This window comes from Sinocyclocheilus rhinocerous, unplaced genomic scaffold (genome assembly GCF_001515625.1).
Source record: "Sinocyclocheilus rhinocerous isolate Xijiao unplaced genomic scaffold, SAMN03320098_v1.1 scaffold153, whole genome shotgun sequence".
NCBI classification, from domain to species: domain Eukaryota; kingdom Metazoa; phylum Chordata; class Actinopteri; order Cypriniformes; family Cyprinidae; genus Sinocyclocheilus; species Sinocyclocheilus rhinocerous.
The window spans coordinates 1,119,437-1,137,028 of record NW_015660878.1 but is presented as its reverse complement, the minus strand read 5'-3'; the positions used below and the strand labels follow the sequence as shown (position 1 = coordinate 1,137,028).

The following is a 17,592-nucleotide window of genomic DNA, read 5'->3' as shown; positions in this document are numbered from 1 at the left end:
CAATATAAAATAATTCATTTTATAATGTAACTTATAATGTAATGTATTATATTGCTTTAAACACATTCTGTTCCTGAAAGATTAACTTAAAAATTTGGAACCAGTACTGGAGGTTGTTAATTTTCAAATGCTGCAATAATCCCCAACCACTGCCACAATGGGTGATGTAATGAGGGTGACTTCTTCAAACAAGTCAATATTACTCTATAATAGGTATATTAATGGTACAGTTACTTCTAGCAAATACACATGTACATATACACACAAATGCACATTCTTATACCAAAAAATGGCAGATACATCTATAGTAGGCTATGATGATGGAACTTTAAAAATTGCCCTTGGCCCCCTATCACATTGTAGATTCTTCTCAACTGAGAAAATTGTATTGATTTTAAAAAGAAATGCCATGGAAACTAAGTGGAGGAAAGAAAAATTATTACATTCTTCCTCAGTAAGACAGACTTAGGATTCCTACCCCGGGATCTTAACACCCAGGAAATTGTACGGCATGACTTTATAATGCTCCTCAGAGGCACTTCCTGTACCTGTGGTACAGTACAGCCCCCAGGGTCCAGTTCCGACAGTTTAATGATCCTTAGGGCTTCCATGGCAACCAGATGAAAGATGATTGGTTATACAGCAATAACTTGAGTTGTGCACAGGAGAACATTATGACCGTGAGTCCAATAATCGCTAAGCAATCAGGAAAAGTGCCAAGAGATTGCACGGATGTCTGTTTTGGCTTTATTGTCTCTGAACAAAATGAATTGGTGATCTTTGGTGATCTTTTTGTAATCCTTTGTACACAGAGCAATATTAACTTTGAACTGCACTGAGCAGCACTTAAGTCCCATTAAGCATGTCAGATTACTAGGCAGCCATCTTGGTTGTTCCTTTAAGCCGCATGCCGAAATTCTGTGCGGCACGGGTATTTTGGAGAAGGCGTCGGGCAAGTCATGGTGATTTTGGGAAGCTTCTGTCCTTGGGAGTTGCACAGCTCCACGGTGCGTTCCATCAGGGAACCATATAGGCCCCTGTGTGTAGGCAACAGATCAACCCGGTCCTGGAGACAAGGAAAGTGGACCTGTGGCAGAGCTGCACGATAAGGCAGTGGAGAATGTAGGATCTGGCGGCACAGATGCTCCTGGAACCCAGAAAATGGCTCCAGCAGGTGGGCCGCCAGTGGGCAGTCAAATACTCCTCCGTTTGGTGCTTTTTTCAGCACAGACCTCAGGGGCTGGCACGCTCTGTCAGTCTGCCTCATCTGTTGCATGGTGTCAGGACTGATAGGGTACACTGCCTGCACTACAGGACTTTGGAAAGTGAGTCGAGATCTCAGGGACACTCCAGAGGCTTTGGCAGGAAGCAAGCAGGGCCCATTTCCTTGAACGCTATGCACCTTGAAAGAGAGAGACGTCTGCCCGACAGGTACAATTTTTGGATGCATCAATGCATGAACAGGTTTAGCTGAACTGAATTCCATTTTGTCCAGCCTTTTTCATAAGAGAATAAGAATCATTAGACATTTAAACTCCACAACCTTTTATTTACTTAAAACTAACAAGCATGCACACTTTGATGCTTGAACAGATGCTTGCTTAGTTTCTTGCAAAACTTTAAGTATGTTTCATGTGTTCATTGTTTATGTTGTCCTTCAAAAAAGAATGATACATCAAATTGAGTTTCTCAGTTGCTATTTCTTTTGTAAGCAAAGATACTTTGATTCAGAAGACTAGTAAGTGCTTACCTATTGAACAAAAATGAGTTCTTTCTTAGAATGTTTTGCTAAAATTCCCATTAAGCTATTTAAATGTTATTTCTTCATGTTTTTTTAACATACAAAATGTCCAGTTTTTTATGTATTAAGAGCATTTTTTTCTAGGTTTATGCAAATGTTAGAGGAATATTCCATTCTGTCATTTTGAAAATATTATGAAAACGTTATTTCTGAATTTTTTTCTTGACGTTCAAAATGTCCAGTTTTCTAAATGTTTTAAGAACATTTTTTTTTTCTTGGTTATGCAAAAATCCTCCAAATATTGCCCTGGGAACATTGTTTCTACTCATCCATCTATCCTCCACACCACTTATGTATGCTCTCTATGGTCGCAAGGTTGCAGCAAATAAAAATAACATTATAAGGACATTCTGACAATGTTATTTTAAGAATGTTTTCTCTCAACATTATGAGAACATTCATTAAGTACAAATAACATCATAAGGACGTTCCAAGAACGTTGCTCTAAGAAAAATTTCTCACAACATTACGAGAACATCATTAACTGTGAATAACATTAAAAGAATGTTCAATAGACATTATCTTAAGAAAGTTTTATCCTAACATTTAATAACTTATAAAGAACGTTAGTGAAAGTTATGGGAACGTTCCCTGTTAGCTGGGCAGAAACACTCTAACAATTGTTAGTTAATTGTTGTTGGTTAACTAACCAGAACGCTTTAGCAACATCATAGCAATGCACTAAAAAATTTTGAAATTTACAGATTAAAGAGAGAAAGGTTTAGTGGCAGAGTTGGCCTTTTTAGTATGAATGTTGGAAACTTGGGTCAGATGCAAGCAACACAAACAAGTCTAAACAAAAAAGTCTATAGCTTCAATAGGAAATCAATGAAAATGGTCCAGAATTATTTATTACATATTTATTTAGCTAAAGCTTTCTGTTTTTCTGAAATGATATCACTATATTATCACTATACATATATTTCAAAGCCTTGTCTGCATAGTTGGCCACAGAATGTTCCAGTACAGCAAAGGTTATCAAGGTTATCAAAATCCAATTACCATTTCTGTTACAAACTGTATTCATTAGCGTTGATCCTGGCAAGCGGAGACATCTGAAACTCATTGCAAGTGCAGATATATCTGGGCTTCATTGCTCTTAAATCACATAAGTTCTGTATCTACCAAAGTGAGGCATTTACACATACTCTCTGCACTTTACAAGCAGACCTCAACTGCTGTTGGTTGCACTGCGTAATTCCACTTTATTGGGACACTTTAATTTCAGTTTATTAGCCCAGCTGTGGGGGCTGATAGTAAGTGAATAGAAATCTACATGCCCTCTCTCTCCCTCTCAGTTCTGAACTCTGTTCTCTCTCCCTCACACCTCACAGCCTCAAATAAATGAGGAAAGCAGAAAAATACTTGCCCATGTGACGCCGAGACTAACCAGGCTTTAAATCATTAATAAGCAGAAAATGACTCCGCATATATCTGCCGGGCAAGATACCGACTGTGCCTTTTCATTTTTGTTCTGTGAATTTAACAGCACCCTAAATGCAGAACGAAGTCAAACCATGCACAAAAAAAAGAGCCTCCTGCCTACTCCTTTCATACTCAAGTATGAAAAAAGCTAAGGGCACTGAATTCTGCTGCAAAGTCTTATCGTCAGGGTTTAGATGGCCAGTCAGTAGATGGTTGATTTGATCTATGAGCTCACGGCTTTAAGTCCACAGTGGCGTGACTTTCATTTTTATAAAATGTACTTGAAATGTACTTGCATAGGCTAGCTTTTTAAGGAACAAATGTGGCATTACCTGCATCCAGACCTACAAGGTGGTCTTGGGGGGTCTGTTTCCTTCCAAGTATTCCAGGATTTGGTGATTGGTGGGAGTTTGGGGACAGTTTTGCATCCAGTGCCTTTCACAATCAAACTGCACCTGGTAATCATAGGTTTACACCAGCACTGAGAATATTATATCATTGAATACTGACAATTAGTGGTGTTTGCATTATAGGAATAGTTCTGATTTAGAACTTGAGGGTGATTAAATGACAATATATTGGGTGTTAAAACATTGCTTATGAAGGGAACAAGTTATGAAAATTGTATTTAGTACCTGGCGCTTAAGAGAGGGGGTAAACCAGATATGTTGTGATTCTCAGAATGTCTGTATGACCTCTTGTCTCTGGGTTGGAGGGTTTGTGCAGTCATTACCGCTGGCAAGCTCTTATGACTCCGTACATCATCATCGTCATCTTCATCCCTGAGTGGCCCCTTTACACCAGGGAGATACGGAAGGCTGGCAATTACATCCTATGCAAAACAATACAGTTGGTGCATACATCAATGGGATGATCTAGCTGCCATATAATGTGTGATAATGTACAGTCAGCCAGTCATTACTGCAAAATATATCATGACAGGGTGAATAGGTTCATTATGTACCAAGGCGGTAATTTTGCGACAGTATCCCACCTATTATATAACTACTTATATACAGTTTAATGGTCAGTAGTCTTATTGATTCTGCAGTTTTACCCTGTGTTGCAGGAATGAGGCTGGTTCTGAGAAATGCGATGGTACAGGTGAAACATCACGAAAAGGGGATTGACTTCTGTGTTTCCTGATTTTTTTTGAGGGCCTGTTAACAGAGCAAGTGATAAGATTTGATACATTTACATTACAAGTATCCTCAACTGTGATGTTAGCTATAAATGTTCTTTGTTTGTTCTTGCCATACTAAAGGCTTCTATAACCATATACGGAATGTATCCCAACATAAACATTATTTTTAAATATTTGCATTACTGTTTCATATTAACAGCACAGAAAATATTACCAGTCTCCATTTGCATCCATAGGAAAGCCTTTGCCAGAAAAGCCCATCTTGATTCTTATTTACCCTTAAAGAGAACAAGATGTTAGAACCCCGAACACAAAAAATAAAGATTCATAATTACCAAATAAACTTTAATGAATATTACTAAACCTCTCCCTCCTATAAATAATTGTTTAATTGAAGATATTCTTGAGCAATAATTCCGCTCTTATCTTTACCAACAGGATTTCAAGAATTCCATTAGTCTTCAAGAAGTCCATTAACATATAAATAGGTGTTTCATTGCATAAATCCAATGCATGTGCACTGAAAATATATTTTCAGCCACAGTGGAGATAATTCATCTACTGATACATCAGGATTGTTTTAAATCAATCTCATGCTTTCAGATATTAATCAAACACACAATCTACCATGAAATATAAAGCGTGTTGCCTGCCCATTTTCCTCTACATAAACCTCAAATTTCCTTATTCTCCATTTGAAATTTGTCAGTGCCACATGAAAGAAGATTTAGCATGGAAACTAAAGAAATTAGTGTATTCTGGCCTTGCAGCCAACAACATAAGAAACAATATAATATTGTAATAAAATGCACACTGTTTACTGCACACCTTGCAGTTCTCAACTGAACATAAGTTCTTGAAATGCAACAAAAGAACTTTAGAGTAAGCCAAATATCCTGTTTTGATGTCAGGATGATTTGGGAAAATATCTGATAAAGATAAACCTTGTAAAACTTACCACGGGCATGCAGAATATCAACAAGACCATGGAAAGGCTGGCTGCGGCCACATACTGAGGACAATCCAAACTACTGAAATCAGGACATTACCATGACCACCTTAACAGACCAGTTAAAATCCAAGACAACAAAGCTCTCAGCTGCTGATTGGGTGGTTGTGTCCCGGGACCCCACAGAGAGTTGAGAACAACCCTTTTTTGTGAAATGATTTGCAAAGGGTCATTAATATCAGAACAGAAGCAAATAAAACAAACCTTGACTCAAAATAAAACAGGTGTTATTTGCATAATATTATACAACACAGTTGCCTGGCCACAGAATGAGCTCATGACATGCCCTAAAAACCTTTCATCCACCTTAAATCAACAAGCACTCCATAATCGTGCTCCAGTTCTGAGAAACTCCCTCAAAATACAGACATTTGTCAGTGCAGACTTTACTCTGGCACGTAGCTAGAGTAAGCGTCATTAATGAGATGATATGAGTTATATTCCCCTTTACGGGGTGAGGTCTCCTTGCATTGTTTAAATCCGGCTTAGATGTGAAACATTAAGCTTCAGACTTTAAAGCAGCTACAAGCAGCTGCTCAGCAGGCCATGGAGGATCTGTCAGCAGTAGGGAAGCATTAATCTGCAGTGTGCTTTTTATGGCCTCCTGCTGCAATCTCCCATAGGGCAGGGCAGACAAACACTTCGTCATCATTACAAAACACATTTCATCTATAATGATGATTAGCCTTTTTTTTTGGCTTGCTCACAATAATATTATCACAGTTTGGAAGAGGGAGGCTGTGTGCCATAGGCTTCTTATAGTCTTTTTTAGAAAGAAAGCTTTGGTTGAAATGTTGATTTTTTTACGATATGAAATTTTATGGGATACTCAAGGAAATACCTAAAATTAACATTAACATGGAGGACACCTTGTGAAGCGACGATGATGGCCTACATCTGTCCTTATGAGCGAATTATCACGCCTGTGCATTAGCCCTCACACCTCTGATGCAAATCAGGCCACTGTAAATTGGCCTTTAATAGCATTTGCGTGACTCATTAGCATGCAAATTGGAAGTGGGTTCATTTAAGTGACGACCAACTGCTAATGTATTTTCATGCTTCCAGAAGCCTAGTAGAAGCGAATTAAAATCCTGTTCAGATCTCTTCTACTCTCAGATTAGCCTGTTTGTCCAGCATGGCATGTTAAAATGCTGATATTTTAAAGTTTTTGTGAGCTTATAAAAATGAATTGTTCAACATGCATGGGTAGAGTCGATGACCTTTGCATTGTTGCTTTGTTTTTCTAATGAACAACACGGACTGAGCGAGGACAGACGTCAAGAGCTGACCAGGTCCTCACATTGTCGTTAATCATACAATAATTTCCAGCTTGCTTCTAAGTTATAATTTGTTTGAATGACTCAAGTAATGAAAACAGTTACCCTAACTAGTGCTGATGAATCAACCACAACCAGGAACACATTAAGCTAAATAAATGTCATGTTAACTTTACAACTACTCGTTCCTGAAAAACAAAACAATTTTTAGCTGATTGATATAAGATAAACTCTTTGACACATGCAAAACCGTTTCCAAGATGCGCTCAATTTGATGGTGTTGCAGTACAGCCAGTCTTGCAGAACAATCTGCTCCATATTGCAGATTATTCTGGCCATTGAATTCAGATAACGGTGCAGCAGTCTTCAAGAACAGCTGTATATAAAACACTGAAAGATAATGGAAAACGTGTATGGACTTTGGATCAGAATCTGCGTCCAAATATATTATTTCACACACAGACAACTTAAATATAGATGAGGTACAAAGAGCCTCAAACAAAACAGTGGTACTAACCTTTGTCAAATCCAGAGTAGTTCTTCTACAAAAGTGTTCACCACTCTTAACAACCTTTGGTTCCAGGTGGACTGACAGAAGAACCAGTACGGCCTCACTTGCAGAAAACATATAAAGTCAGCAAAGCAAATTGGAACTGGCAATTTCAGCCAGCTCTTGTCATCTTTCTGTGCAATATGCATCAGCCATTGTGATGGTTCTAACTAAACTTGAAGGACCATAAAATTACATTTGGATGCAGGCAGCAATGGACCTTTTATTGATTTCTTATGGAGGATCATTGCCATACTGTCATACTTCAATGGATGTAGAACGTGGTGCGTACATGACTACACAAATAAACCTAGACGGTGTATTCTACAAACTCTGGATTCCAGGGCATCAGATTTAAACTTCAGTCACCCATTGGTCAGCTATATGGTGAGATCTATGATGGTGTTCCTTTCTCCAAAATTCAGATATCCCTAAAAAGAGATCTGTACACTAAACGCAGTAAAGTACTGTTGTAAATTAAACTAGTTCTATTAGAGAAAAATGTATATTCCCAACCAATTTTATAGGTAAGCAGTTCAAACGAGGCAGCATAATAGTGGATCTAAACCGCGAGAACAACACCCTTATGATTTTAGAATACAGTCGAGCACCTGAGAGAATATTCTCCACTCATTTTATTCACATATGTGCGTTCCATACAGGGCAATATTTTCTCATAACAATGTTTGATGTCATATTTCACCTCTATATGCTGGAGCCAAACAAAACTGTCATCAAATAGAAAAAGAAAAATATTATGCAAAACGTGTGCAGCTGAATGCTCATTTCTCTGGATGTGTGACACATGCTGATGACTCGCAATTCTGCGGACAGTGGGAATGTAATGAAATGCAGTGAAGGAAAAATAAGCAGTCACTCATCCAATGAAATACCCTAACTATGCCACTCCTCTTCGGGATAATATTTCGAAGACTTATCTCGCTCTGTACTTAAGTTGTCAACAGTAAAAAGAGGAGATGACGACATTCAAATCGTACAAAAACCTAATAAAACCTGTTTGATAAGAAACATGACAGAAAAAAACATGGTCCTGAAAGGATTCAAACTCACTGAGTGCTATCCTTTACCCCTGTAGATCCCGATTTAAGTCGTCAGCAGCCTAGAATGTAAAGAACAAATCTCCCATGATAACACATTTTCAGGTAACCTAGTAAGTCCCTCTGCACCCCTGTGAGTTGAGGTATCTACAGAACCTCAGGAATTATGAAAATTAACAAGAAAAAATAAAAAAATGGAGAAGAATGGAGAACAATGAACAACTGAAGCGATTTCCTGTTGTTTATAGAAAAACAAAGAATGTGGTAATAAGCTTTGAAGCTTAAGAGAACGAATGTCTGTCTTTTCATTCGTTTTTTTCTTTTCTTAACTTTAGATTGTTTTCCTCCTATTTTTTGATTCAGTGCAATGCATGGAACAATACAAGGGTCCCCCAGGGTTGGTTTTCTTTGTGGATTTTCTTGGGAGCGACGGTAACGGGTACGCTGTCTTAGACGTTTAACTGGTGTCCATGGATTCCATATTGGCGCTGGAGGAGTCCCTCTGGATGCTGTCAAAGATGGCGGCCAGCTCAGGGTTGGAGCTGATCTGAGATTGGAACTCGCTCATTAGGGGGCTCTTCTCGGCCTCTGGGATGGTTAGCAAGGCCACTACGGCCCGCATGGCAGATCGTTTGAGCTCGTCCTGCTTCTCAAACTCCTGCTTCACAGAGTTGGCTTTTACCTGAGAAAGAATAGAATTAGAAATCAAACAACTCACAATTTTTGACAAATGAATTGGCATCACTATTTCATGACCTTTCATGAGAAACATGGGGAACAGGATTGGTAAAACAAGGCAAACTGAATTCAAACTTTTGCCCCTATGGAAACCACAGATGTTTGAGCTTATGTGCTAACTGCTAGATGCAGCTCAATTTAGATTTCCACCACTGTCAATATACAAAGGTGTTTGCTGAACATTTTGCTTACCTTTGTGGTGCATGTTGCCCTAAGCGGCTCTACAAGTCTGTCCAACCTCTGTAACACTGCACTGGGACACAGACTAGATAATCTGGCCAGCATGAGGAAAGTCAGCATCTGTAAACACATTAATAGAGCAAAAAGAACCATAAACCTTTGTGATTAATGAGTCTATACTTTTGGTCCCACTGAAGTTCCTTGTAACTATAAAATACCCATGGCTTGCGAGAAAAAAACTATATATGATAATTCCTGTTAAAAGTGTTTAGGTAAACAACTGAAACATTTATAAATATACATATTTTCTAGTACAAAGCACTCAATTATATTAAAACAGTAGTTAATGTTCCCGCTTCATTATGATGCAAGTAGACCTGGTAATAAGTACATTTAAAATAAAGTTGGACCACGTCTGTTGTGAATGCATTATGCATTTATGCCTTTGATGACCGCACACTGAATCTTTGTTAATCAATTCACTCTTTCATCTTCTGTGGTCGCTAAATGATCTGCATGGCAAAAAGCCTGTGTCTCATGAAAGATTCATGAGTCGAGTCTGATGGCTTACCTTGATATCGTAATGGTCCTTAAGTCCGTCTTCAACATGGTTTAAGAATTCAAAGATGTCAAGTCTATCAAGGCAACTGTCTAATAGAGTGTACATGCATTCAAATGCAGCCTTCCGGATGTCCAGACCATCGTCCACTGTGTGTTTGAACGGACCCATCTCAACCTAGAAAGAGGCAGGTGTCATTGAGCTTTGAGGTTTTAAAAGCCAGTAAAGCAAAAGGCTCTGGACAAAGGGGAGATTACCTCTCTGATTAAATCCTTGCGCACTTTGGTCTCATTGTACAAATGAGGGAGAACCGTATCCAAAAGGTCTCGAATAAGAGAAGGTTTGTTATGAGCTGCAGAGTTGAAGGTAACTAAAGCCACTCTTCGTACATTGAGGTCTGGATCTTCCAATGTTTTCAAGAAATCACCTAGAAGTATAAAAAAAAAAAAATTACAATTAAAACCAGTTCTAAAATGTGTTCTGGACAAAATTCAAAACGGTGCAAGTTTGTACTTAAAGAGTAAAAGTGAAAAAAATATGTATTTGCCAAGGAGAAAACCAACTAATAATAGCACTTGCCTATGCAGTTTTTAAGAAGGGGGTCAATTGTCTGTGGGTGATCAGAAATCGTGAATTTAACAGCTGTGACTACAGAGCTCCTGGCATAAGATGATCCTGCGGAGAAAGACACTTCCATCAAAACTCTTAAGATTTATAAGAAACAATTTATGACACAAAAACTTCGACAAAGTATAAAACTTCATTTAAATTGAATTGAAAGTATTTTGATACAGATTTAACAGGCAGAGTTAAGAGACAATCACCTGATAAGAGATAGCCTTTTAGCCTGGGCAGAAGAGTCTCTGGGTCGATGAGTGTTAACTTTCCCAGACATTCAGCTACCACGTTCCTTGTGCCCTCTTCTGTACACTCGCAGTGTTTGAGCAACAGCGCCCACACATTTTCAACATACGGTTTAAGCCCTGCCACCGAAGCAGAGCTGATGATTTCCTTGAGAGAGTGCAACAGCAGGTACTGTCGCTTGGGTTGGCCAGAGATCTCTTGCAGGACAAAGGGCAGGTACTCCGGGAGATTCCCCACGCTGATGCTGCCTAACGCGTATGAAGCTGCTGATTTAACCTCTTCGCTGGCTGAGGAGAAGGCATCCAGAATGACCGTTTTCAGCTCAGGCTGGCCGCTCAAATCAACGTGATGGCCGACCTCACCAAGGGACAGCAGAGCCAGCAATCGGATGGAGTCAGTGGAGCGCGAGTTCTTCACGTCTTGAATGAACTGTCCCACCACTGCAGGGCCCTCTTTAGGACAAGCTCGTGTAAGAGCAGCCACACACTTCGCAATGGAGTAGTAGGATTGCTTATGGGTGAGCGCTGCACTCTGGGCATACACCGGACCTGTTAGCATACGTAGCAGATCCATGTAGCCCAAGCTGGCAGTTCCCGTAGCTACAAGAGCCTGGAAGAATTCCAGCATGGCGCTAAGAGCGCCACCTTGCAGCAACGGCGAACGAACCAAAGCTATGAGTTCAGCCAAAATAGAGCCACTTATCTTAGACAGCGAGTCAGGGTGGACTCGTGCAAGCGTGGTGAGGAAGCTGATAGCCATCTGCGAGACATGCATATCGCTTTCATTGATAAGAGGTGGCAGCTCAGCCAGTACAGCGTCAATCATGGCCGGTGTTACACTATCACTGTAGTTCTTGACCAGAATGTCCAGTGCAGCCAGTGTGCTTAGTTTCAATGCTCGCTGGTTCTTACGTAGGAAGGAGGCAAGAATGGGAACAGCCTCACCCAAAATGGGCCTCAGGTTGATCTTTAGCGGTGACCCTGCAATGAGTGTGAGAGCTTTGACAGTGGTCAGCCTTGTTATCTCGTTCTTCAGTCGCTCTAGGAAGATGAGGAGAGTGCCTGGTAGGTCTGCACCAAGGCTATCACCAAGGTTGCAGATAATTTGCCCCGTACAAGAGATAGCTCGCTCTTTGACTTCCTGGTCGATATCTGCTGCCTTCAGCCTTTTAATGGTGCAAGCAAAAAGGTCAGCGATGTAGGGCGAAGCATCAAAAGCATCTGTTTGATCGAGGGGCCTAATGACTTTGACCAACTGCTGGGTGACCAGCAGTGCTTCAGAAGTGATCTTATAAAAGGGATCACCCACACAAGCAACTACAGGAGGCACTATCGCCTGAACATGGGGGTGGAAGACTTGAGGCTGATGGTTGCACAGGATCACGACTTTCTTCTTTCAGACGAATCCAGTCGGAGTTATATTAAAAATGGTCTTTGATCTTCTAAGCTGTTTAATTGTAGTCAGCGGGTGTTGCAGTTCATCATTCCAAAAGAAGTGAAATAAAGCACATCCATCCATAATAAAAATGTGACTCACACTGCTCCAGGGGGTGAACAAAGGCCTCCTGTAGCAAATTGATGCATTTTTGTAAGAAAAATATCCATATTCAAAACGTAATAATCATTTTAATGTAGCTTGTGCCAACAGTCCTACATGGGAGCAGCTCCGGGCGGATGACGTATGAGTTCAGCGTTGATTAACCTCCTGGGGTCGACAGTTCCACCAGCGGAACTTTTTGCAGATTTGAATGATGACAGCGAAAAGAACTAAAATGCTCCTTCATACTTGACGCTTTTTATTTAACTTCTTTTGGACTGATGCATGCAACACCTGCTGAGTGGCATTAAACAGCTTGAAAGATCAAAGACAATTTTTAATATAACTCCGACTGGATTCGTCTGAAAGAAGAAAGTCATATAACACCTAGGATGACTTGAGGGTGAGTAATTTGTGGGCTAATTTTCATTTTTGGGTGAACTAACCCTTTAAATGTTTTGCGTATAAATATTTCCATGCACCTCAACTGGTTGTGCATGACCTTAGCAATGGCTTGTGGATCAAATTCCCAAGGAACACACAAGCAGGATAAAAGCTTCTGCCTAATACATGAATGTAAATATAAATGCAAAATGCAATCACCCTAGACAAATTCAAAGTCTGCCATTAGCTACCACACAGAGCTGAGAGTCAGTCTCTAAACTGAAATATCTAAGTATATTCAGCTCAATGAACTGAGGAAAAAGAAAACTGAGAACTGCCACAGAGGGGAAATGCATGTGCACAAACACCTCCAGAAATTACCTGGTAGGAACCCATGTGCACTCAAAAGCACAACTGGTCTAAACAAAAGCAGCAGTCATCACATGGCTCATCTGACATACCTGCACAGCATGTCTGCCATGATGTCCAACGCTTCCAGCTGAACTGAGACGTCCTCCTGCTTGGCAATGGCACTTGTGAGGCGGCCTGTAATCTTTTTGCAAACGCTAGCAGCAAGAGCAGAGCCTAAAGCAAAGAGAAATGGACTTAGCAGGCAAGACGGTGCAGGAAAAAAACTAAATATAGCTGAATACATTCTCTGTCCTTTTAGCACATGAAAAACAGTTTGTCGAATACTCTGGAAACGATTGTATTAATAACGCTACACAGGGAAAGCATGTTGTTTTACCGCTGGATGCTGGCGGGAGCTCGCCAATCACCGTTTTGAGGCCGATGCTGGAAATATCTCGAAGCTGCTCCTTATCTGATAACATGTTTGTACACAATGTATCAACAATGGTTTCGACCTGGTACTCCTTCACTTTGCTGACAAGTGGGCCCAAACTGCAAGAAATAAGGACTTTTAGTGCAACCTCTGAAATGCTTCCTATTTGTCTATTGCTTGCAAAAATGTCCATGCTGCAAAATGGTACGTTATTTCTGTTTAGCATTCAAATCAGTGTTAATCCATTCGCATGATGGCATTATCTTTCATAAGGTTTAAAAAAAGTCTCTGTAAACAAACTTGTATTTAACAACACAAAAACCGAAATGAAATGAAGAGAGATTACGGACTTATTAAAGCAATCCCTTCAAAAATATCTAGGGAAAAAAAGGCGAATCTCAGAAGCTAATAACCGAGATAAATCAACGTGAAAAACAGCAATACCTCTTACTAAATCACTCTGGCACAAATCAATTTCACATTAAAACATTTTCAGAGGACAAACCGAAGCCAATTCATGAAGGAAACACTGAAAATACCCAACTAAGAGAAGCTTTCAAGTTCATGCAAGCGCAGAAGGACTGGAACAAATGAATAATGGCAAAATTCTTACCATTTTACAGCCAGATTCTGAACTTCTCCGTTCTTGTCCTCCAGGAGCTTTAAGATCATTTTGACCACCTTCCGTTCACTATCATCATCCAGCTTTATCGAATCCTTCTGCAGTTCGGACATCAAATCATTGGTGGCCATGAATCTGAGGGAATAAACAAGGACTTGTTATGAATGACTTAATTCACTTTATTCTCAAGAAAAATATGTTTCTTCCACCAAAATTTAATAACTGTGCAGCCCATGTTAGTAATCCCCTACCATCCAACGTCGTCATATAAAGACCACTTTTCACTAACCAACCAATTCCTAATGAATAAAAAACCAACCACCATCAACATTTTCTTCCATTGCATGTCCTGTTTCACTCATAAAATCCAACATCTTACACAAGCAATGACTACCAGTTGCAAGGCTTTTTTTTTTTCCAGAGGTGTTCCCAATGGTCCAGACACACTGACACACTTAAAGAGGGTTTCATATGACTTCAGCACTAACAGAATGGTTAATGTAAAGTCACCCACATGGCCGTAACATGAGAGCCACCTGTATGACGAGGCTGCTGGCATTATGTCAAAGCAAATGGGCTGACGGAAGCATTTTCACCTTTTCCTCTCACTTGTCATGGTTTGATAATTCATAATCCACTTCTGAGCTGAAACTGGAGTGGATTAAAATGAAATCTTGTCTTTGGGTGCCAACATCAAAGCCTCAGCACAGAACCTCATATGTGATATGAGCAAAAACCTTCTGCATACCCTATTACATGCCATCTCTCTCTCACACACACACAGAGAACTAAGTGCATCTGCTTTGGCATATATTTGAAGACATGGAATCTCTTATTCCAGCGAAATGGGCTGACGGAAGCATTTTCACCTTTTCCTCTCACTTGTCATGGTTTGATAATTCATAATCCACTTCTGAGCTGAAACTGGAGTGGATTAAAATGAAATCTTGTCTTTGGGTGCCAACATCAAAGCCTCAGCACAGAACCTCATATGTGATATGAGCAAAAACCTTCTGCATACCCTATTACATGCCACACACACAGAGAACTAAGTGCATCTGCTTTGGCATATATTTGAAGACATGGAATCTTATTCCAGCGAGAGCCTAAGTAAGAATGAATACTGCATGAGACACACACGCTCCAACAGCAGGGCGAGAGAGGGAACGCCAGCACACGCCAACAGAGGAGACCTAGAATGGTGTGTAAGCAAATTTTTCCCAGGGGGTGAAATCTTGTGAAATTCAGAAAGAGCTGGAATGAGAGCAGAAAACGGCTTGACGGAGATGACAGGCAGGAAAGACTCTGGGAATATGATCCGATGACTGCATTAGCATTCATTTGAGAACTCCTGTCGGATATGTATAAAATTCACAAACCATTAACCTCCTGGTGGCCACTGCTGAATATACTGAAATCATTAAAAGGGATTCCCCCAACAGCAAGAACAGCATGACAGCCCAAAATACAAATTGTAATAACTATATAGACAAGGTACAACTTCATGATTATGCTTTTCAACTGTTATTACTATATTTATATGTTTCTAGCCTTGACAGCATTTCTGATCAGGCTAGTATTCTCAAACCAAAGTCAACGAGGAACTGTCATGCAATCTTTGGTAAATGAGGTAAATATCTATCACTATTATTTAAAAAAAAATTTTTTTTTCAAATGTTGTAATCATCTGAATTAAACAATTTAACGCAGCCTGTGACTTACAAAGGACAAGAATCAACCACTGCCTTCATAAATAATTGTCAATCTGCACGTTAGCAAGTGATTAAGAAGTGAATAAAAGAAGAAAATAATAAATGCATGACCTGTCAAACCTGTCAGTATGCACATTTAAAAATGACATGACGTTTTCTGAAACATTGAATGCAGAGATAAATCTTGAATTCAAGACGCACTTTACATTATACAAACTTCTCTAATTCTATGCACATATCATAGACGTGCACTTATGCTAACATTAGCCAACGTATATGAACCCCAGGAGAACAAAATTACATCAAATACGAAATATTGCACTGATTCATCAACTTTCTGCACATTCAGCCCATGGTTTGTTCAAAATGATTGTACTCGTTGCAAATGATATGACAGTTCGCGTGCAGTGCCACCAAAAAGATATGCTAAAGCTAATCGGCTAATTCTAGCGGCTAGCTAGCTAACGTCCATACTAAAACAAACACTTTTTGACAACTTCAATTCCAGCAACCGATGTCAAATTAACAATTCAAATGGTTAATTATAGCCGTGAACATATGACCCATACACACATTTAAACAGCAAAAATCAAAATGAAGGCCCGTGCAGTGTGAGTTTGACATGCTAAGTTAAGCAGCTCCCTAAACAACAACAGTCGCGCTATTCGGGGCCTAAAACTTTCTGCGATCGCTGCGTTATTCATTAAGACATGTAAACGCCATCACAAGCGCCAGAAATACACATGCATGCTATTTAACACTCATTCAAAATATGTGCAGTACGACTGACCTGAAATCCTTGTCGCTGGATGTCATTTTCTCCAAAAGATTAGAGATGTGGTACGAGGCACTCGCCATGTTTGCAGTCTGGAAAACCACTTGTGTGTACGTTTAGGGCCAGAATGATTTAGTTCGCCTCTTTCTGGAGGTTTGAAGGGGTTGTAAAGTACAAGACGAATATCCAGAGTTTGTTGTGCAGGTAAGGTGATCAGCAGCAGCTGTGCGGGGAAGAGCAGACGCTCATGCCTTGAGTTTGGATGGGTTTGAATGGAGGTGCTGCTCGCTTCTGCAGGAGGGTGGAGCTCAGACTAGACTAGACTGAAACTGCTGAGAAGACAGAGTGAGAGTGGGGCTGTGTTGCAAAACCTAGTGAGTTGCCAATTTGGACTGCATGCGAACTCCATCTTTTGGCCATCATTATTGTGGTGTGGTAAAGGTGTTCTCATGAATATTATTTGATTGTACTCAACTAATTTAGCATGATTCTTTATTGTTTTGTGCTCAAATTTAATCACATGTGCTGCTATCTTAATCCACTACATTACTCATTTTAGGTAATATAACCAGACTACTTGTAGATTACTTTAAAATTACATTTGACTAAATTACATTTGACACATTTATCACATTGATTTAAATAGGATAATCGCGTGTACCATACTGATATAAAAGTACAAAGAGAAAGAACAGCGCTGGGTAGATTACTGATTCCAAATTACATGACAAAAATTGTAGTCAGTAACGTAATCCACTACATTACTCATTTTAGGTAATATAACCAGACTACTTGTAGATTACTTTTAAATTACATTTGACTTTACACATTTATCACATTGATTTAAATAGGATAATCTCGTGTACCATACTGATATAAAAGTACAAAGAGAAAGAAAAACCCCCTTATAATCACATAATCAATAAAAAAGTAACTGTAGTCTGATTACGAGTACTTTAAAATGTAATCTAATCTAATCACAAGTATTGAATTTTTGGAATCTGATTACGTAATCCAGATTACATGTAATCAGTTACTACTTAGCACTGTGTGTGTGTTCATATATATTTATACACACATGTAATCTGGATTACGTAGTCAGATTCCAAAAAATCAATACTAGTAATTAGAGTATATTACATGTTAAAAAAAAAAATATATATATATATAT

The 17,592-nt window shown here is 39.4% G+C and overlaps 2 protein-coding genes across 2 annotated transcripts; both read right to left on the bottom strand.

Annotated features, from left to right (window-relative positions):
- Positions 1 to 898: 898 nt before the first annotated feature.
- LOC107725505 (uncharacterized) lies at positions 899 to 5,374 on the bottom strand. Its single transcript, XM_016534779.1, has 6 exons — positions 5,329 to 5,374; positions 4,585 to 4,648; positions 4,284 to 4,386; positions 3,862 to 4,058; positions 3,559 to 3,681; positions 899 to 1,496 (listed from the first exon to the last, which is right to left on the bottom strand). The coding sequence occupies exons 2-6, from the start codon at positions 4,629 to 4,631 to the stop codon at positions 899 to 901; spliced, it is 1,068 nt and encodes a 355-aa protein (XP_016390265.1). The 5' UTR covers positions 4,632 to 4,648; positions 5,329 to 5,374.
- A 2,455-nt stretch (positions 5,375 to 7,829) lies between these two features.
- On the bottom strand, positions 7,830 to 16,868 carry LOC107725503 (cullin-associated NEDD8-dissociated protein 1-like). The gene is made up of 10 exons (XM_016534778.1): positions 16,437 to 16,868; positions 13,926 to 14,069; positions 13,277 to 13,431; positions 12,986 to 13,113; positions 10,569 to 11,997; positions 10,324 to 10,419; positions 10,002 to 10,171; positions 9,757 to 9,921; positions 9,198 to 9,305; positions 7,830 to 8,949 (listed from the first exon to the last, which is right to left on the bottom strand). The coding sequence occupies exons 1-10, from the start codon at positions 16,502 to 16,504 to the stop codon at positions 8,725 to 8,727; spliced, it is 2,688 nt and encodes an 895-aa protein (XP_016390264.1). The 5' UTR covers positions 16,505 to 16,868; the 3' UTR covers positions 7,830 to 8,724.
- Between the last annotated feature and the right edge of the window lie 724 nt (positions 16,869 to 17,592).